We start from the raw sequence: 23,123 nt of genomic DNA, 5'->3' as shown, positions 1-23,123 counted from the left end.
GTTTAATACAAATGAATAAATTAGCCTTAATTAAATGTCTTTGGAAAGTTCCGTAACGAGCAGTCTTACAGGAAAACGTTTCCAATGTGAAGTTACAGTATTTGACGGTGTTACAGGATTCTAACAGAACTGTGATCAAAAGGTATGTTTCATAAAAATAAAATTTCCGGAATATGTGTTTGGTTTTAATAATGTAATAACCAAAGAGACCGGACACACAAGCGCTTTAACTAATTAGGTGAAGTTACTACCTTATCAAACGTTTCAGAGAGTCAGAGTAGCCGGTGACTGGCATGTTTGTTACATCTTCGTGATTTCAGGTAAGATTTGGGCTCAATTTAAGTGCCTTTGTAAGTCATTATAATGCAACTTACCAAGAAATGAAAACTGATAAGTAGGCAGAATTCATGTGCGGTCAAAAGTGTGTGAATGCGATAACGTAAAACAAGAAAGGATATGCGTTTGAACATAAACAGGTCCAGTACACTCTGCCGATTTTCTTTTTTAAGGAAAACGGAACAAGGTCGCATTTAAAAGAAGATTCTATCATTAGGTTGATAACAAAAGACATTAAATATAAATATTCTTTAAAAAAAAAAATGATGTAAAGAAATCGGAAATTTCACATTTATGAAAAATGAAAATAAACACCTAACTGTATGCTTTTTGTAGTCAACATTACCATTAACCTTATTGTTTTATGCGACTTTGCTTTAATTTAATGAAATTTGAAATCTGAGAAAATATAGCTCGATACAGCTATAATGTATAGGTGTATATAGCTATATAGGTCTTTATAGCTATATAGCTCAATCGGCAGTGTACTGGACCTGATAAAGCAATATGAATGTTGATCTGTACTGTAGTATTGAACAGTTCAGTCAGTTTTGAGAAGGACTAGGCACTCCTATCCCTCGTTTGAGGGAAATAATCCTTGATTCAGGGGGCGAAACATGTCACGCCATATGGAGATATTCTAGAACGAATATAGATGCACTTACTTATAGCGATTTTCTCCCGAATGTAAAAACTAAAAAAGACAATGGCTTCCTCGAGCTCGATACTCCAGGGGTTATGTACACTCACTTGTTCTTTCGCTTTCTACACCCCTGGAATATTCAATGGCAAAATTGAAGGCTTGCAGCTAGCTTTTGATTGGTCTTGGGTAAAAAATACAACTGTTCAATCGCTAGGCTGATATGTATATCACCTGTCGTCACAGGGACCTGATAATTTGGACATAACCTAAGGTGTTCAGAGTAATTTTTTACATGTCTAAGGGTTAAGATCAACTTTCAGTAAAAAATGACACTTCCAATGATGATATATACAAGAATGGACTCTGGAGGAAAGCTCTCGATGTCGAAAAAAATCAACCCTACCTAACTTTCTTGCATCAGAAACCACATTTCAAAATTATGCTTAGTACCGTAAACAAGATAGCTAATTTTTCTTTTAGAAATCTCCTATATGCACGTAAAATGTATTATCCTTTTGCAGATGTGCATCTCTGTTTCCTCCAAAAACTTTCCCCCTAAAATAACCACACAATCAACACCGGCATGTGGCTATCTGGAATAGGTGTTTTGAGTAATTTTCTTTTCAAAAGAAAAAAAAGAACACAAGTCACATTTAAAACAGGGTTTTATAACTATGTTGATAACAAAAGAAACCAAAAAAAAGATAGAAAATGATGAAAAATATATATGAAAACTAAAAATATACTTCTAACTTGCCCGATTTGTGTTTAACAAATACCAGTCTAGGGAACCTGGTGTTTTGACTAGCATGCTGACCAATCTGGGCTGGGAAACGCTTGAACAAAGACGTGCTAAATCCAGGCTCCTTTTGTTCTTTAAGGATCTTAATGGCCTTGTTGACATTCCTCTACATCAATATGCATCAAAGTCTGACTTGCGAACACACAACATCAATACTTTCAGGCCCTTAACCACAAAAACAGATAACTACAAATTCTCATTCTTTCCTGGAACAGTTACATCATGGAACATAACCAAAAATCCTGTATTTGTATGCGACTTGGCATTTATAAAATCTTAGAAAATATATAGCACAAGACAGCTATAATTATAGATGAATATAGCTACATGTATATATAAGTGCTTACAACTATAAAGCTCAATTGGCAGAGTGTGCTGGACCTGTATACTAGTACATGTATGTATTTTAATGTAGTTTATGTGTTTTCATTCCAGATTGTCAGGGTTATTCCTTTTAACTAGGGAGTGTCCATCATTAAGGATATTTGTTGACACTAGTCAATTTTATTTATTTATTTCAATCCAAACAGGCCTAAGGTCCTGATAGCAAATAACAGTTCACAATAAATTACATATTACAATATGACAGACCAAATGTAAAATTATCAAACAATATACATACATGATACATAATGTGTAATGAATCAAAAAATAAAAACTTTTGTTTCATTTCTGTTTTAAATGTTTTTAGTGATCAACTAAAAAAGACTGTCTGACTGAATATTGAAGTAGCTAAAATTGTTCTGACACCTAATTAAAACCTTGTTTTTCCTTACATCAATACAACTCATGGTGGGATAAAAACAGCTGGACGCAAGAGACCTGTTTGGAACCATTAAATTGATTTGTTCAATTAGATGTGGACAGTCGAACATACTGTTTACAAACTTAAACAGGAACAAATAATCTAAATACAATTGAAATAAAACATCATAGTCAATCTTTGCTTTAAAGCATAAACATTTAAGAATTTTTCTCTGAACGGCTTCTAATTAATGCGCCAGAGAAGTTTGATAGGGACCCCATATTTCACAGGTATATTCTTGTTTGCTTCTGACCATACTAACATATAAAGAACAGATGACAGATGTATCAGGAAAATTTATGCATGTACAATTGTTTGCATTGCATACAACTTTTTAACGTGAAGATTAAAGTTAAAGGTATATGACATTCATATGCCAAGGTCTTTCATACAACTTTCACTCGTCAATGTTTCACCCATTGTGTACTTAAAATCTAGGAACTATGAATGGATGTTTTCTTTGGTATACTGGGGCTCTAAATCAGGTTCTGTTGATGACTTTGTCCACATAATATCGGGTAGATTGAAATCGATGAAAATCAGTACATTACTGTGTCCGTCCATAGCATCGATCACTTTTTCGATATATTTGTGGAATTCATTTATATATGTAACATCACATTCTGGGGGAGGATACATACAACACAAATATAATTTTCGTTTGTTCAAAATTATCTCAACCCAAACTTCCTCAAAGTCCGTCTGGAATTCTGGTTTATGATTTTTCTCATATTTCTGGTTCCTACTTTAACTTAATGTCTATTAAGACAAAATTGTTAAAAAGATTCAATAAAGTAAGCAACATCCTACGTGTAGTGTGACTGATACATGTATATCATATCCTGTTTATAAATAAGTTCAATTTGATAATGTGGAAAATTGCAGATTGTGCTAGATCAGTAAAATACTGTACTAGTCAAGAAGTCGGACATACTCTTCATATTTAATTCAAAGTTGTTGCCCTGTAATTAATTTTTCAGAGCTCTTCATCATGTTCCTGACACGTTCCGAGTATGACAGAGGAGTCAACACATTTTCCCCAGAGGGGCGACTCTTCCAGGTGGAATATGCCATAGAAGCCATAAAGGTAGAAACTAGTATTAAATAATGCATGTACAAGTCTTTAATAACTCACTTAAGATGTAATGTTTTAATATACTTTCTATACTTGTACCTAAATTTACATCCAAAATAAACTATTTTAACAAATATTAGGAAACCCTGCTAACAGCTACTCCTATAACATAAGAGGCTGCTGGTCGGCTTTTTATCTATCGGATATGATTTTGTCACATGGCGCCTGTCAAAAGTATACTTCAACAGTGTTAGAGGATTACACGTGGAGATTATGCTAACAGCTAGGATAAATCAACCTGTTTCTGAAAACATTTATTGAATCATAATGTTGTTGCAGTCAAATAGTTTCATGATGACTTTCAATAATTAATATATATTAATTATCCCTGTTAGATACATAGTTAATATTAATTACTGTATAAATACTTGTGTTTCCGTTTACAGTTGGGGTCAACCGCCATTGGTATCCAGACAAGTGAAGGCGTTGTATTGGCAGTAGAGAAGAGAGTTACCTCCCCATTAATTGAAACTGCCAGTATAGAAAAAGTGATGGAGGTAGATGACCATATAGGTATGTTTATGTTTGTGTTATGATTATCAGTGATACTGAATTTAGCTACATTTGACACTTCAGTGATTGTGATACTTAGTTGAGATGAAATGACCATGGTCTAGTTTTATCAGGTTAAGAAGAACTTTTCTTGTCGATATCTGAGTAACTGTAAGCACTATATAGATTAAACTTGCATCAGTAAAGCAGCTAGGGATGCTTTTATAAATGAATGTTACAGATGCTGAATTTGACATTCATTCTAGAATTTAGAGTGCTCTGTACCTATTTCTTAAATAAAAAGTATGCTACATACATTGTAACTAAAAGTCTCATCGTGACTTGTCTACAAAGCAAAGGATATGGATAACAACATTGTTTGTCTACTCTTGTTATGATTTGTTTTTGATAATGTAGGTTGTGATTTGTTTTTGCTAATGTAGGTTGTGCAATGAGTGGTTTAATTGCCGACTCCCGTACACTGATTGACAAAGCCAGGGTAGAAGCTCAGGTAAGTAATCAGCGTGTTTAAACTACTGTCTGTCATCAGGATGTATTACTGTTCAGAACAGTAACTGATAGCTGTGTAATGATACAACTAAACTTGTATAGCAATATATTAGCAGACAGGTGACTGTATTGCCATACTTACAGGTTAATATTACATATTATAAATTCAGAATTATTACACCAGGGCACAGGGCAACAGTATTTATTTAAAGAGTTAAACAAACGAAACATGAACATCAGAATATGTATGACATTTTTGTACAACAGATACTTCACAAACTAAACTCCTGTTGAGTATGACAAAACTTGGTAATATTTTACAAAAAAGATAAACAGAAACTCAGTGGTTTGTCTTCCTTATTGATACCGATAACAGATGTTGTGGTCTGCTGCTGTAAGGGTACGTGGGCCATGCAGTGCGTTGAACAATAAGCCCCTGGATTCTTTGTTTGTGAGAACCAGCAACATTATGATTTATATCCTTGTATTTCAGAACCATTGGTTCACCTACAATGAGAAGATGTCTGTGGAAAGTGTCACCCAGGCTGTCAGCAACCTTGCACTCCAGTTTGGGGACGACGACGCTGACCCAGGAGCCATGGTATGTAGACAACTCCTAATTGATGCCATCCAGGGGTTGCATGTTATGACATTTTCAGAGAGTTTGATATATATATATATCGTGACATTTTCAAATTATTTTCTTGTGCTGTCTATAAGTGAACCAGAATGCAGAGATTTTGACAGCGAGTATAAACTGACTATGATGAGGTATTTATGTACCTAATGTCAGTCCTAGATTAATGACCTACTGTAAGTTAATACATTGCTGTAAGGGTGATGTTTTATTCTTTCAGAGTCGTCCTTTTGGGGTTGCATTATTGTTTGCTGGAATTGACCATAAGGGACCACAATTGTAAGTCATCATTGTTGCCATACATTCATGTATTAATTACATTTTAAGCTTTAAAGGATCTGAAACTTTGTTACCATAAAGGATAAACATAGTAGAATGTATGCACTGATATTTGTCATAGTAGGTCTCATTGGGCACAATATCCATGTACAGTTTGTTTTAATACCTTAGTTCATCATGTCACCTACGTATCTGTAGATACTGTTATTCCTCTTTCTCAATATGATAACATGATTTCGAATCTTTTCCCCGCTTTTGGGGCGAGACTGAAAACTTTCATCTCAAATTTAAAGGGTAAGAACTTTAATTTCCAGTCTGAGGCTCTGCTAAGGGTTGAATATTTGAGGACTTTACCCAGTGGATTGTAAGTTTCAGTCTCTGTTTAAAGTTAGATATTCTCTTTCTTTCTCATTATTGCTGTTTCTCTTGATTATTACAAGTACTATATAATAGTGCCTTCTTGTATATCGGGTTCAATGTTTGTAACTTTTCTACTTCATTGGGAGAAGACTGAGGAGTCCTATACAAGGGAACAGATAAAAGGTTCCGAGTGGGAGAAAGATTTGTCTTTTTAGATAAAACAGGATGGTATTATAACTATTTATATAATGTACTTGTGTGTTTAGATTCCATATGGACCCCTCTGGCACCTTCATCCAGTATGATGCCAAGGCCATCGGGTCCGGGTCAGAAGGTGCACAACAGGCCCTTCAGGATGTATACCACAAGGTAAAATATAATTTTCAAGTAAACAGTAACACATGGTGCACCACAAGGTAAAAATACATCAATAAAAACAAAATATCGTAACCATCAGGTATTGTTATTAAAATAATGTATGATAGTATACAATACTTGATACTTGCTATTATTTTTCAGTCCATGACCTTGAAGGAGGCCTGTAAAAATGCTTTGACCATCCTCAAACAGGTTATGGAGGAAAAGCTCAACTCAACAAACGTAGAGGTAAGTATAGCACCAGGGAACTAATAGAACCGGTATCAGATCTCTCAATTTGTCCAAAATATCGCCTAGCAGGTGGCCTCTAAATTCAGGTTTTAATGTAACTTAAGCTGGTAAGAAGAAGGGGTTAATTGTCCGGTCATTTAGCAAATGTAGTAGAAGTAGTTTAAAAGCCTTATCAAATCACTTTCACTCCTAACCTAATTGTCTGGAATTAGAAAGGACTGGATTAATGAGATAATTTTTAATGCAAAAAAAAAAGAAATCTCTTGCTAGAAACACTGGCTGGATAGTGGTACAACTGGATTAATAAGTTGTGACTGTATATGGATCTTTGTTGTTCCACATTACCTGGTTATCTTGACCATAATGCTCTTAACATTCAAATATTTGACAATGTGTGGTCATTGGATGCGTATTATACATACCTACATCAAGTTGGAAGGCATGTTATCAACAGAAAATTACCCCCCATCCCCAAGCAGCCTAGATTCTGATTACATGTAGTCATTAGTAAATGGAAAACAAATCCTCAGGTTGTTCAATCTTAACGTCTCTCAAAGTCTCCAGCTTCTTTATTAGACTATAAATTGTAACTGAAATGGCCTAGAAGTATATGGTCCTTTTCACTGGTTATTGATTGTCAAGATAAAGTGTTTAATCTAGCATGATTAACGTTTACATTTGGTCATTTTCCACTTTACAGATGGGCACAGTAACACCACAGAAGAAATTCCACATGTTCACTAAGGAAGAGCTTGAGGATGTGATTAAGGAGATCTGATCACTGCCCCGTCCTATATCATCGTACAGTGCTCGCTATCATTTGTTCATAGATACATTGCTGAGTGCTGTGTTAGAGAGTTCCGATTGCAGTCACCTGGGATTTCAAAGAGCGAGTCTTATTTTCAACTGTCAGTGCTAGTTGTGCCCCATTAATCTAACCCTTTCACCACTGTAGACCATAATGGACTCGTCCAGATGAGTCTAATCAAGTTTTCTAGGAGTGAAAGAGTTAATTAATTCTTTATTAGAGTTAAAGCTTATAGGAAGGGACAGAAAACCAAAACTTGTACTCCATCAACAGTTTCTATGCGAGATTTTCAGCTTTAGGTTGGGTTAGAAGTTAAATCAATTATTTCTACAGAAAAACACTTGTGCTCAATAAACAGTAAACCATAGCCACAGCTTGTGTCAACTTGAGATTCTCGATGATTTGTATGTAAAAGTGACTAGAAAGACATCGGGTAATTTACTGATGACTCTACAGGAGTTCACCTGGCAGGATTATGGTACAGTAATACAGTATCACATTAGGCCAGTGTTGTTGAGTCTTGTAGAAAAACCAGAACTTTGCACTCAGGTTCACATTTCTTATCATCTTATGGAAAAATTTCACTCTTCAGTTTCTTTTGTTTTGTACAGGAGAAATAAAATATTGATATATTAAAGAATGGATTGTTTTGTCTTGAGTCTCCATCATCAGCAATGTTAAGAAAGTACTAGTAGTACATCATTATGTAAAATTTCATTTGGTTGCTTCAATGGTTGGAAATTAAACCTGATAAAGGTCTGTTGTGTTATGTTTGAGGAGAACATTAACTGATTGATGGCAGACAAAGTAAAGGGCTTCTCGGGTAAAATTTAGAACGGGTACCCATCACTGAATTTGTTTAAATAAAAAAAAGACAGTTCATTTAAAACAAATGTTGAATACCATTCAAAGCATAGTACACTGTACATAAATCACTTTAAAGTAAAAATTTGTTGTTATATCAAAACATTACAATATAATTAAATATTTTGATCAGAAGACATTAGATGTTCCTGTAAAATCACATGTTCTGTGGAAATGATCAAATGACAATAGGGGTATCGCTGTTTTATTATGTCATTCAGTTATGAAGTAGGTGAAATATGAGAAGGACCATAAACTTTTGTGTTCTAGAGGTTTAATAAATTCAATAAAAGATTTGGCATGGAAATCACTGAACTTAAAACACACTAATGGTGGTTGGTACAAATGTAATGTTGGGCACTTAATTGACACACTTGTATTAAAAAGTGAACACTGATATGGCTGCTCCATAATAATAGTATACTTGTAACAGTCAACACCTCCATAGTTAGTACACATGCATGTGGACACCTAGATGGTTGGTACATCTGTAATGGTGGACACCTCGATGTTTGGTACACATGTAACGGTGGACACCTCAATGGTTGGTACATCTGTAATGGTGGACACCTCAATGGTTGGTACACGTGTAATGGTGGACAGCTCAATGGTTGGTATATGTGTAATGGTGGACACCTCAATTGTTGGGACACCTCAATGGTTGGTACATCTGTAACGGTGGACACCTCAATTGTTGGGACACCTCAATGGTTGGTACATCTGAAACGGAGGACACCTAGATGGGTGGTACATCTGTAACGGTGGCCACCTAGATGGTACATCTGTAACGGTGGACACCTCAATGGTTGGTACACGTGTAATGGTGGACAGCTCAATGGTTGGTACACCTCAATGGTTGGTACATCTGTAACGGTGGACACCTAGATGGTTGGTACATCTGTAACGGACACCTCAATGGTTGGTACATCTGTAAAGGTGGACACCTCAATGGTTGGTACATCTGTAACGGTGGACACCTAGATGGCTGGTACATCTGTAACGGTGGACACATCAATGGTTGGTACACATGTAATGGTGGACACCTAGATGGTTGGTACATTTGTAACGGACACCTCAATGGTTGGGACATCTGTAAAGGTGGACACCTCAATGGTTGGTCCATCTGTAACGGTGGACACCTCAATGGTTGGGACATCTGTAAAGGTGGACACCTCAATGGTTGGTATATCTGTAACGGTGGACACCTAGATTGTTGGTACATCTGTAACGGACACCTCAATGGTTGCTACATCTGTAAAGGTGGACACCTCAATGGTTGGTACACCCATAATGGTGGAAACTTCAATGGTTGGTACACATGTAATAGTCGGAACACTTCAATGGTTGGTACACATGTAATGGTGGACACCTAGATGGTTGGTACATCTGTAACGGTGGACACCTCAATGGTTGGTACATCTGTAACGGTGGACACCTAGATGGTTGGTACATCTGTAACGGTGGACACCTCAATGGTTGGTACACATGTAATGGTGGACACCTCAATGGTTGGTATATCTGTAACGGTGGACACCTAGATGGTTGGTACATCTGTAATGGTGGACACCTCAATGGTTGGTACACGTGTAATGGTGGACACCTCGATGGTTGGTATATGTGTAATGGTGGACACCTCAATGGTTGGTACACGTGTAATGGTGGACACCTAGATGGTTGGTACATCTGTAACGTTGGACACCTCGATGTTTGGTACACGTGTAATGGTGGACAGCTCAATGGTTGGTACACCTCAATGGTTGGTACACCCATAATGGTGGAAACTTCAATGGTTGGTACACAGGTAATAGTCAGAACACTTCAATGGTTGGTACACATGTAATGGTGGACACCTCAATGGTTGGTACACGTATAATGATGGCTATCTCAATGGTTGTTACCCATGTAATAGTGGACACTTCAATGGTTATACGTATAATACGTTAATACGTTATACGTATAATGATGGCCATCTCAATGGTTGTTACTCGATAATGATGGCCACCTCAATGATATGGTTGGTACATGTGTAATGATGGACACCACAGTGGATGGTCCCTTATTCAATGTTGTGTCAAGTCATTGTGGAATTCATGTTCTCAGCACACAAAATCGATCTCTGAAAAAGAGAAAAATGGTTTGAGTGACACAATATATGAAGACTTGCATACTATCAACCACTAATAGATAAGAATTTTAGCAAGAAATTTTTGTTGCCAATTGTGCTACACTGGCACTTCATGTGTGCGAGCATAAAATATTGTTTTTGTCAATCAAAATCCATATAGTAGTCATCTTGTGATTTTACCGAGGTGTACTTACAAATTAATACATACCTATTTGTAAAGTCTTTGACTGCTGAACAGAAGCGAAGTCCATGTATCGGCTCTTTGGTGACCTCTGACCTGATGGCATCACAGTGTCCTAGTCCTACCTCAAACCATAGGGCACTGTAACAATAAACCAGACTGACATACCAAATTACCATAAAGACTGACATACCAAATTACCATAAAGACTCCCATACCAAATTACCATAAAGACAGACATACCAAATTACCATAAAGACGGACATACCAAATTACCATAAAGACTGACATACCAAATTACCATAAAGACAGACATACCAAATAACCATAAAGACTGACATACCAAATTACCATAAATACAGACATACCAAATTATCATAAATACAGACATACCAAATTACCATAAATACATACATACCAAATTACCATAAAGACTGACATTCCAAATTACCATAAATACAGACATACCAAATTACCATAAAGACGGACATACCAAATTTCCATAGAGACGGACATTTCAAATTAGCATAAAGACTGACATACCAAATTACAATAAAGACTGACATACCAAATTACCACAAAGACGGACATACCAAATTACCATGGAGACGGACATATCAAATTACCATAAAGACTGACATACCAAATTACCATAAAGACGGACATACCAAATTACCATAGAGACGGACATTTCAAATTAGCATAAAGACTGACATACCAAATTACCATAAATACAGAGATACCAAATTACCATAAATACGGACATACCAAATTACCATAGAGACGGACATATCAAATTACCATAAAGACTGACAGACCAAATTACCATAAAGACGGAAAACCAAAGTACCATCAAGAAGGACATACCAAATTACCATAGAGACGGACATTTCAAATTAGCATAAAGACTGACATACCAAATTAACATAAAGACGGACATACCAAATTACCATAAAGACGGACATACCAAATTACCATAAAGACGGACAACCAAATTACCATCAAGACGGACATACCAAATTACCATAAAAACGGACATACCAAATTACCATAAAGACGGACATACCAAAATACCATAAAGACTGACATACCAAAATACCATAAAGACGGACATACCAAATTACCATAAAGACGGACATACCAAATAACCATAAAGATGGACATACCAAATTACCATAAAGGGTCTTCTCATTAAATGTTTTCAAATGAATCGGGGATAACTAAAGTTGAATAAATGTATTATGACGTTTTAAATCGAAACAACCTTAAGAACCCTATATGTATAAACAATCTGGTAAATTGCAAATGAATATAACTCTGGTGTGCAGATTCAAGAGATTCCGTACATGAATACAGGTGATGGACAGTCTTATAGAACTTATCTTGTTGATACTAGACTTACCCATCATGTTTATGACAAACCAGACTTCACTTGTCATGTTTATGACAAACCAGACTTTACTTGTCATGTTTATGACATACCAGACTTTACCTGTCATGTTTATGACATACCAGACTTACCCGTCATGTTTATGACATACCAGACATACCTGTCATGTTTATGACATACCAGACTTACCGGTTATGTTTATGACATACCAGACGTACCGGTTATGTTTATGGTATACCAGACATACCTGTCATGTTTATGGTATACCAGACTTACCTGTCATGTTTATGACATACCAGACTTACCTGTCATGTTTATGACATACCAGACATACCTGTCATGTTTATGAAATACCAGACTTAACTGTCATGTTTATGACATACCAGACTTACACGTTATGTTTATGACACACCAGACTTCCCTGTCATGTTTATGGTATACCTGACATACCTGTCATGTTTATGACATACCTGTCATGTTTATGGTATACCAGACATACCTGTCATGTTTATGATATACCAGACCTACCCGTTATGTTCATGACATACCAGACTTACCCGTTATGTTTATGACATACCAGACTTACCTGTCATGTGGTGTGCAGATTCAAGAGATTCCGTACATGAATACAGGTGATGGACAGTCTTATAGAACTTATCTTGTTGATACTAGACTTACCCATCATGTTTATGACAAACCAGACTTCACTTGTCATGTTTATGACAAACCAGACTTTACTTGTCATGTTTATGACATACCAGACTTTACCTGTCATGTTTATGACATACCAGACTTCCCCGTCATGTTTATGACATACCAGACATACCTGTCATGTTTATGACATTCCAGACATACCTGTCATGTTTATGACATACCAGACACACCTGTCATGTTTATGACATACCAGACTAATTACATGTCATGTTTATGACATACCAGACATACCTGTCATGTTTATGAAATACCAGCCTTAACTGTCATGTTTATGACATACCAGACTTACACGTTATGTTTATGACATGCCAGACTTACCTGTCATGTTTATGGTATACCTGACATACCTGTCATGTTTATGACATCCCTGTCATGTTTATGGTATACCAGACTTACCTGTCATGTTTATGATATACCAGACCTACCCGTTATGTTCATGACATACCAGACTTACCTGGCATGTTTATGGTATACCTGACATACCTGTCATGTTTATGACATCCCTGTCATGTTTATGGTATACCAGACATACCTGTCATGTTTATGGTATCCCAGACATACCTGTCATGTTTATGACATACCTGTCATGTTTATGACATACCAGACTTAACTGTCATGTTTATGACATACCAGACTTCCCCGTCATGTTTATGACATACCAGACTTACCTGTTATGTTTATGGTATCCCAGACTTCCCTGTCATGTTTATGACATACCAGACATACCTGTCATGTTTATGAAATACCAGCCTTAACTGTCATGTTTATGACATACCAGACTTCCCCGTCATGTTTATGACATACCAGACATACCTGTCATGTTTATGAAATTCCAGACTTAACTGTCATGTTTATGACATACCAGACTTCCCCGTCATGTTTATGACATACCAGACATACCTGTCATGTTTATGACATACCTGTCATGTTTCAGACATAATGGTAATGTTTATGATATACCAGACTTCCCTGTCATGTTTACTACATACCAGACACACCTGTTATGTTTATGATATACTAGACGTACCTGTCATGTTTATGATAAACTAGACTTACCTGTTAGGTTTCAGTAGTTGTGTTGACATTGACAGTATGATTCTCACATAATCCAGACCGTCCTTGCCTCCATGAAAGGCATGTGGGTCCTCATATCTAGAAATTATACACAACGTTATTGATCCATTTGAAGTATTGTTACTTCGAAGGATTGCTTCATTACTAGTGACTATTATCTTACTTATTTACTCACACATTGTACAGTATATTATAAACTGACGACAACCGACTGCTATTCTTCATTTGGAGGACAGAATATTAATGTATTAGCGCTATAATTATGAATTCCAGAACTTGTGTTTTACATTCAGGACGATGTAGTACTTCAAAGTCTTCAATGTAACTTTTCATAGGGATTTCAAATTGTGACTTTATTTTCATGACACACAAAGTCAAATCAGAAATCTCTGAATCACTACAATACAATACTGTGCATGCCCCCTACCTCAGCAGACCCTCTAGTGATGATACATATATCTATGAGCTAATATTAAAGTTTTATTTGGCCCTGAATGACTTTAAGTGTTGATTGGTCATATAATTACTCAACAAAACAATGACTTCAATTGTCAATTGGCTATAAAAAATATTATTTATATAAACAATTAATCAATACAGTTCAGTCATTGCATTTGGAGGTTATTGCCTATACACAGACTACAATGACTTGAACTTTGACCCCTTGCTACAACCCTGACCTTTGGATAACAGAGTGTTCATACAATTGCTTAATTCAGACCGAATTGTACAATCACTGAAATTGAAAGATACTTAAAGTAGAACATCTGATTTTGTGCAAAAAAATCCAACTCTAAAATGAAGATATAATTAAAGATACATGTTTTTGATATAGAGGGTATTCACTAAGTTTTATGAAAATGAGACACTGAGGTGATTAGAATAATTTCCAGTAACAACTTACCTTGTCAACTCTGTTTCCATGGTTTCTATCTCATCAGTCGGTATGTAGGGAGGATTGGCAATAACAAGGTCATACAGTCCGTGTGACCTCAATGTTGGCAATGATTCTACAACAATACAGCATAAAGTCATGCACAGCAGCAGAATATATAAAAGGAAGGAACAAATTCAACAGTATAGACTGGTATTATAACCAAAACCCTCAGAACTGTGGACAGCTACTCTACTAACAGAGCCTGAGGATTGAGGATTGTCAGTGCAGCATACAATATTTTTTGTTTTCCATTCAGTATATATTAACCCTTAACATGGAAGTATACTGAATATATTTAATATCTACAAACAGTGCGCAGTACAAATATATTGATCATCATTGTTTTTTATGACAGACACATTTTTTGCACTAATTTACCAGGAAGGTCAATCATGAATTCAAATAGTGCAATTATCGAAGCACATCTGACATATATTATTAATAACATAATAATATAATATACAGCTTCTATCCAGTGATTTGAAAATGTTGTTAAGAAGTTGCTCCAAGCTCAACTACCAATATCATAAAGTATAATACTCAAAGATGAAATGATAGGAGGATAAGGCGGTCAGTGAAACTGATTGCTCAACAGAGGCTGTTCATGAATTGGGAGCAAAGTGATCACTTTTATAGCAACTTGTTCACGATAAGCATGCCACTAGCATCAAAATGCTTCTGATAACTAACCAGGTCGAGAGTAATCCATCAGCAAAGTGGTCAGTCTTTTCTGAACACCTGTACACTCAGCATTCTCTCCAGTCAGGGCACAAGCCTCCCCACTCCTGTCTACAGCTACCACCTCTGACTTCAACACACAGTAAAATAGTTGACACCAGATTTAAACTAAACCTGTGTTAATTTACAAAAGATTTAAATTTTACCTGTGCTACTTTACAAAAGATTTAAACTTTACCTTTGCTACTTGACAACAGATTTAAACTTTACCTGTGTTAATTACTTGACAACAGATTTAAACTTTACGGGTTTTACCGACAACAGATTTTATCTTTACCTGTGTAACTTGACAACAGATTTAAATTTTACCTGTGTTACTGACAACAGATTTAAACTTTACTGGCTTTACTGACAACAGTTTAAAGTTTACCTGTGGTAGCTGACAATAGATACATAGATAAAGTTTTACCTGTGGTAGCTGACGATAGGTTTAAAGTTTACCTGTGGTAGCTGACAATAGATACATAGATAAATTTTTACCTGTGGTAGCTGACAATAGATACATAGATAAATTTTTACCTGTGGTAGCTGACAATAGATACATAAATAAAGTTTTACCTGTGGTAGCTGACAATAGATATATAGATAAAGTTTTACCTGTGGTAGCTGACAATGGATACATAGATAAAGTTTTACCTGTGGTAGCTGATAACAGATACATAGATAAAATTTTACCTGTGGTAGCTGACAATAGATACATAAATAAAGTTTTACCTGTGGTAGCTGACAATAGATACATAGATAAAGTTTTACCTGTGGTAGCTGACAATAGATACATGAACAAACTTTAATTTACCTGTGGTAATTTATTAAGAAGATAAACAGAAATTGCCCCACTGCCACTGCCCAATTCAAGAATCCTTATAGGTTTGGAAGAATCCTGTTTTTTCTTAATGTCATTATAAGCAAGCTGGGCAAGTTCCTGTCAGAAAAAATAACAACATAAATACCTCAAATTAATGAAACCGTTCATCATCACATGCATATTTAGCTACAATTTTTATCCATAAATTTTGTGCTATTTAATATTCTTGTAGGTGTTATTTTTTATAAAGAGAGGGTATTTTTCATAATCTTGTAAACATTATCGATTTGGTAACCACTGCTAGAGTCTGAAGATGATTACCTTACCTCAGTCTCTGGTCTAGGAATAAACACAGGGGGCCTCATCTTGAGGGTGAGGTCATGGAAGTCCCATTCCTCAATGATGTATTGAACTGGCATTCTGAAGTCGAATAGTTAGATAAGGTATGCAGTGGAAAGGGACGAATGACATGAAGTATGAATACAATACATTATTACCATTTGTTTTAGTAAACATGGCATCAAAGAATATATGTAGGTGTCTTTTCAAATCTAGTGGTCATGGCTAACTTAATGTCTGTGCCATTAATCCAATGACTGTTATCAACTTATCATTTTGATACTACAGGAAGACACCAATCTTTCACATATCTTTTGGCATACTGATACTCATTTTTACAGCTGCGTAGACTTTATCAGTCAGTGTTAAGTAGCGCACCACTTACTGTGCTATGTTACCCCTTAATATCATACAGGTCATCCTCAATATCCAGGGATTATGCTTACTTTCGCTCTCTGCACCCCTGGAATATGTCATGGCAAAATTGAAGGCATCAAGCTAGCTATTTGATTGTTCTCAGGTAAAAAAAAATCACTAAGCTGATACCTGTCCTTTGAAGATTACAGAGGAGCGACGTCCGACTTCAAAGCCAGTAAGTTTTACCATCATGCGACCGCTAAATTATTTTGATGTCCACATCAAAGGATCAAACTAGCATTCTCATCTCATCAACAAGGTGGCGCACACTGAGCCTTCAATTTTGCTATGACATATTCCAGGGGTGCAGAGAGCAAAAGTGAGCATAATCCCTCGGTATCGAGGATGCATACAGGTTGACCACACGATAAGAACCTAAAATGAAATTTGAACACAGCTTTATATCATGAAAAATGTTACAACATTCAAATGAACAAAGACAATATCCCGGAAGGTAAAAGTGTTCATTGTTAACTGCTTGTCACACATGTACTTGGTATATACAAGTTACCTTTTATAACGTTTTCTACACATTTCAGCAATCCTGGCTGTCTGATTTTCATTAAGCATAAGTTCTTCTGACACATCATGAATCTGGAAATAAAAGAGAACAAGTAGTGTGTTTCACAATATGTAACATGGCAAGTGCAAGACATTAATCAACAAGGGGAGTAACTCTTAATAAAGCAAAGGGAGTTATTAGCTATAACTCATGATACAGCAAAAGAAGTAATTATAACTTATTCAACAGTTAGGGGATCCCCGGATCGACTCAAAATATAGTAAGAGGAATAACTCATTATAAAGCTATAACAGGAGAAAGAGAAATGCACAGCCAGAGGGGGATTCAAACCTGGGACCTCCCGAACTCTAGATGGAAGCTTTACCAATTGAGCTGCATGGTCAACAACGATCAACCCGATCCAATTCCGCTACATTCCTCCCTCCTTTTTCTAAGTCTTGGCCCCCAAAGACAACACTATTTACCAACAAGGATCAGGTATCCCCTTGCCAAGCATTTACCCAGGAGGAAAATAAATGCATGGCCAAACTGGGATTTGAACCTGGGACCTCCCGAACTCTAGATCGACGCTTTACCAATTGAGCTACCTGATCATCAATGATTAACCCAGTCTAGTTCCGTCTCAAAGCAAAGGGTGTAGCTCACTTACAACATAGGGAGTTACTCACTATGCAGAGTATAGTTTATTATGAGAAGTGACTCATTCAACAAACAAAACAATTGACTGAAATGATGATTAAAGGGACTAAAATAAATCTGATTCAGGGAGCCGAGTCACAGACTTAGACATAGGGAGTGCCTCAATACACCACATGGTGTCACCTGTTAAAGGGTATTGCTCATACTATGGGGGAGTCATTGATTATATTCAGTATATACTACAGAGGCGGGAGCACCAAATATGTAGGAAGAGACTAAGAACACGACAGAGGGGGATGGGCACCTTTTATATGGGAGAAACTCAGTATTCCTATGTGGTGGCCATGGAATGCTTCATTTTCCCACACCGTCTGAGGACACATACTGTATAACATAACTCACTTTACAATAATGAGGTACTACAGAAAGGGGAGACAATCATCGATTAATCAAATGTACCCACCATTTTGTGCCCCAGCACACTTGCTATGATAAGCTGGACAGATTCCTTTGCTTCTGGCACATTCCCACCTTCTAGCCAGTGTGTCCACTTGTCCACTGTAGCCTTAACTGACTGGGGGTGGGCCTCGACTTCCCCAGGGGTTCGGGCATTGGGGGACACTATCCCAGTAGTGGTTGTGTGACACCATCTCCGTGCAAACTGTGAGCACTGACGATGGAAGGTGCGCAGGACAAACATCAGACTGCAAAATTACCAAGCGTATATCTGCATGTTAGTTTCCAGCATACAATTTCACAATTGTCTTTGCCTTCAGATTATTATGCTGCTTAACGCAATTATATACAATATACCTGTTTTTTGTTTTGGAGTTATCTCCCTTCATTTTTTTCAAAGCATACATGCTACTGAAGATTGTGAACAATCTAGTAAACTTTTGTACCAGGTACTCATCAAAGAGGTCAACCACATAACTTACTTTGTCAACAAAACTTAGACAGTTATCCCTTTCAATTATATATGGTGTCACACATACCCTAAATCAAATTAATATCTAGAATCAATCAGATACTTTTTTGTAATGAAGGTGAAAAGAACACGTTTGCATCAGTTATACCTGGAAAAAAAGAATTTCTCTTCAGAGCGTTTTGTTTTATTTGGAATATCATTCCTTCACTGTAGCAGATAAAACTACAAAAATCAGTTTGTCTGGATAAGGGTTAGTTCCCTTGCCAAAGTATTTATTTAGTAGTGTTGAAAGGCCCCGATTTAATCCAGATTGCTCCAGTAGTATTATCATTTGGGTGCAGAAGAAAAACCTTACAAAATTATATCCTAATATTGAAAATGGAAATAATCATTTAATCATACATTTTAACTCGGTAATTTTTACCTTAATGACACCATCTAATGTTTCTTTAATTTGTATACATTTTAATCGAATGAAACACGTTTCCATGTGTTATTTGTCAGTGTACATGTGTATTATCCCAGTGTTACCTTACGGGTAAAGTCTCGCTTGTCAATACACACGTTTATATTATGTGGTTACCTAATAATTGTTTATTAAATTTACGTCCTGCCCTCCCTCTCAGTCAAACAGACTGGACATTTCGTGTAAGTGTATCAGATGAGAATCCAAAGAACGTACATGTCCGAGTAACGTGAACTTCTGTTCGAATGCGCCCAAATTCTGGTCACACATACGCTTATTTTTAAGTGAAGCTAACTACAGACTAAGAAAGCTCGTAGAGACCGTCATAGCCCATAATTATATAAGCTGTTAGATTCTGGATCGTCCAGTCATCATCCTCGATACTCCATGGGTTACGCCCAAAAGTCACCATTTCGCCCCAATACCTGCTCACATTGATCGAGTTTACAGGTTATTACGCTCAAGTTTGACGACCATATCGCCCCAAGATGTCTTTTTCGCCCAAAACAGTTTCGCCCCAAAAAGCTACATATTGCACCAAAATCTTATCGTCCCAACATATCTATCGCCCTAATCCCTATCAAACGATATATTAAAGCTGGTGGAAACTATATGCATTTTTAGAACTGTTACCATTTCTGTTTCAATCTAATTAAAATTATATCTTCACATCGCTCCCTACATATCAGAAAACGGGAGCGATGTGAAGATATAATTTTAATTAGATTGTTTCTGTTTGTACGTGTATTTTTTGTTACGAATGCCCATGTCTGTCAATTAAATTTCAGTACGTTATGTTCATATCCAAAGATACATGGAATGACTAAAATGGCATACAAATAAAAAAAATCCATTTTACTCTTTTCCACTTCAAATTGTCATTTATATTTGCATATTCTCTGTAAAACCAGAGACGTATGTAATATATACGTCTCTGGTAAAACCTAAAATATAAGTCGTGTTGGATGAAATATGTCTAATATAGGCACTATCGATTTAAGGCACGCGCGTGTTATTCTGATATTATACGTGTCATCTAATTTTATAGATACAGTCATCAATATACGATGACAACATGTACGCACACTTTAAAAGATATATATGTATATATATATACCTTCACTAAGTTTACCCGTTTATACTTCTGTAATTACAATGTAGTTAATTTACTTTTTTGGCATTAAATCGCATTAGCCAAGTCTTGGACCACTCTGTCATTTTGTTTCGGTCTTCCTGCAGCTGGTTGGTGTCTGCTTCAGAGTCAATGGTTCGGTATAATAAACAGTCGTCTGCGAAAAGCTTAATCTCTGATTTTATTCCCTCGCCGATATCATTTATATATATAATTACGTAGAGTAAGAACATCAAGGGCCCCAAGACTGTGCCTTGGGGTACCCCGGAGTCGACATGGCTTCAGAAGAGGATTCACCATCTAGGACCACTCTTTGTTTCCTTGTTGTTAGCCCTTGTCTGATCCATTCATGGGTATGGTCTCTTATCCCATAGTGGTCTAATTTCTGTCAGATAAATAGGATTTAAACCAGGAGATTGATTCGACACTCATAATTTTTAATTTGTCACAGAGAATTTCATGATTGACGGTGTCAAAAGCTTTTTGTAGAAACCATTGGATGTTTGAGATTTAATATGATCAAAAAGATGTATGATACAGGAATCTGTTGAATAAGATGATCTGAATCCAGATTGGAATTCGTAAAGCAAATTCTTATCTGACAAAAATAGTTCAAGCTGTCTATAAACAGCCTTTTCTAGTAATTTAGAAACAATATTGAGTATGCTTATTGGACAGTAGTTTTCTGCTTTCAGTCGACTGTTCCTTGTAAAAAGAGGTTTGACATTGGCAAATTTTAATTCATCAGGAACCTTTCCCTCCGATATAGACATATTTATTAAAAATGTAATAGGAACCTTTAAAACTGGTGCTGCATCTTTCAAAATTCTTGCAGGTATACCATCTAGACCTGTAGTTTTTCCACTATTAAGATTGCATAATTTTTTAACAACAAACTCTTCTGAAACATGTTTCAAGTAAAATTTATTTTGATTGTGATTTCCATCAGCATGAACATTCTTTACAAGGGTAGTAGACGAATGGTAAAATTCCCGCGGGACTAGGAAGCTTTAATACCGATTTAGATGCAGTATTTGTGAAAAAATCATTAAAATGATTGGCAATATTCAAACCATAATGGCAATTAAGAATATCATTCTCAAGGACCACACTTCCATCTGATTTGGGATCTTGCTCATAATCGAGATTTTTGAACTTTTTCCACAGGGTTTTGAATTATTTTTATTGTCAGCTATTTGCTCTTCAAAATAATTAGCTTTGTCTTTTTTTACATTGTCGCTGTGTCAAATTGCGAAAATAGCAGAAGGATTTATAATCCTCAGATTTACCATATTTATTAAAGTTATGCAAATATTTGTCTCTCTGATTAATGTTATCTAAAATATTAGAGGACATGAATCGATGGCATGTAGGTCTGCTGCTAATGACTTTCAGTATTTCATTAGTTTAATAATTATACAGATACAGATACAGAAGCTTTATTTTACGTCGAATATTATAAACATACAACATAAGCTACGAAGAGCTTGTATTTCGACAAACACATGTAAAGAACAAAATACATAACAAGAAAAAAAACCACAAAAATACAAAATACACATACATAATGAAACGTTAAACAGTAAAAATATAAAGCATATAAAGCATGTACAGCACATTTGCAGAAAGTAAACATATGACAAAAGCATCAAATTGTAAACTACAAAGCTGACAAAAAGCACAGAGCCATATGTAAAGCTGTACGTTACATTTTAAACAGAGAAAAATACACTTCAGCCAGCACAGGACACATACGAAGAAGGAAAAAATAGGTAGCCAAAAAACCGCTAACCAACACATAAAGTGCATCCGCACTCGGGCCCGTCCCACCTACGGATCAGTGGCAAAAAGTGGCAAGCCATGAGTCTGATATAATTTATTAACTAAGGTTACATCATGATATGGAACGAAATTCCTCCCCTTGAAATTTTCCGCAAGAAGGCATGCCACTACTGTTTGCTTTTCATTGAGGAAAATTTCGGTAATCTAATTCCGTGCGGTAACTAACATTTTTCTTATCTTCAAAAATATTTTTTTTTAATTTAAATTTAAGGAAAGTTCATGAGAATGAGTCCTGTTACAGTATCGTTAAATAAATACACCAGTGTCAATAGGGCCGTTTTCGTGTAAACAGTCAAACCTGTCGGACCACTGTTGTTCGTTTATTAAATAAGATCGGACCTAGTAATCTGATGCTGCTTTCAGGCGATCCTTGACAACGCCTTGCAAGGCCTGCATAAACATATGCAGGTCCGCCAGGATTTATACCCGAAATCGTTACATTTATAAACGGTCAAACCGGTTGTTCCGCATAAACGAACAGACCCCAGTATACTCGTTGGCCTTGTACGGCTTGCTCAGCGGGCTCTCCCAGTTCTATTCCGCTCACTCGGACGGGAAGTTGTGGGATCCAAATGAAATTGAATGATTCAAGC

At 36.2% G+C, this 23,123-nt stretch overlaps 2 protein-coding genes across 5 annotated transcripts; one reads left to right on the top strand and one right to left on the bottom strand.

The window, feature by feature from the left end:
• Positions 1 to 218: 218 nt before the first annotated feature.
• LOC110454910 (proteasome subunit alpha type-5) lies at positions 219 to 8,048 on the top strand. The gene is made up of 9 exons (XM_021504715.1): positions 219 to 320; positions 3,567 to 3,673; positions 4,108 to 4,234; positions 4,657 to 4,724; positions 5,217 to 5,324; positions 5,581 to 5,639; positions 6,266 to 6,368; positions 6,519 to 6,605; positions 7,309 to 8,048. Exons 2-9 carry the CDS (start codon positions 3,578 to 3,580, stop codon positions 7,384 to 7,386), a joined length of 726 nt encoding a protein of 241 aa, XP_021360390.1. The 5' UTR covers positions 219 to 320; positions 3,567 to 3,577; the 3' UTR covers positions 7,387 to 8,048.
• A 1,036-nt stretch (positions 8,049 to 9,084) lies between these two features.
• Positions 9,085 to 23,094, bottom strand: LOC110454888 (hemK methyltransferase family member 1-like). 4 transcript variants are annotated; one of them, XM_021504677.1, is made up of 11 exons: positions 23,014 to 23,094; positions 18,626 to 18,866; positions 17,512 to 17,594; positions 16,571 to 16,664; positions 16,236 to 16,361; positions 15,392 to 15,509; positions 14,669 to 14,774; positions 13,747 to 13,842; positions 10,614 to 10,727; positions 9,549 to 10,396; positions 9,085 to 9,128 (listed from the first exon to the last, which is right to left on the bottom strand). In XM_021504677.1, the coding sequence occupies exons 2-10, from the start codon at positions 18,860 to 18,862 to the stop codon at positions 10,369 to 10,371; spliced, it is 1,002 nt and encodes a 333-aa protein (XP_021360352.1). In that variant the 5' UTR covers positions 18,863 to 18,866; positions 23,014 to 23,094; the 3' UTR covers positions 9,085 to 9,128; positions 9,549 to 10,368. The 4 variants fall into 4 exon arrangements, with proteins under 4 accessions (XP_021360352.1, XP_021360361.1, XP_021360335.1 ...); XM_021504686.1 differs by lacking the exon at positions 23,014 to 23,094 and adding an exon at positions 19,773 to 20,211; XM_021504660.1 differs by lacking the exon at positions 23,014 to 23,094 and adding an exon at positions 19,674 to 20,210.
• Between the last annotated feature and the right edge of the window lie 29 nt (positions 23,095 to 23,123).

This window comes from Mizuhopecten yessoensis, unplaced genomic scaffold (genome assembly GCF_002113885.1).
Source record: "Mizuhopecten yessoensis strain PY_sf001 unplaced genomic scaffold, ASM211388v2 scaffold917, whole genome shotgun sequence".
In the NCBI taxonomy this organism is placed as follows: domain Eukaryota; kingdom Metazoa; phylum Mollusca; class Bivalvia; order Pectinida; family Pectinidae; genus Mizuhopecten; species Mizuhopecten yessoensis.
The sequence above is the reverse complement of the archived record's forward strand: the minus strand, read 5'-3'. Positions and strand labels throughout refer to the sequence as shown.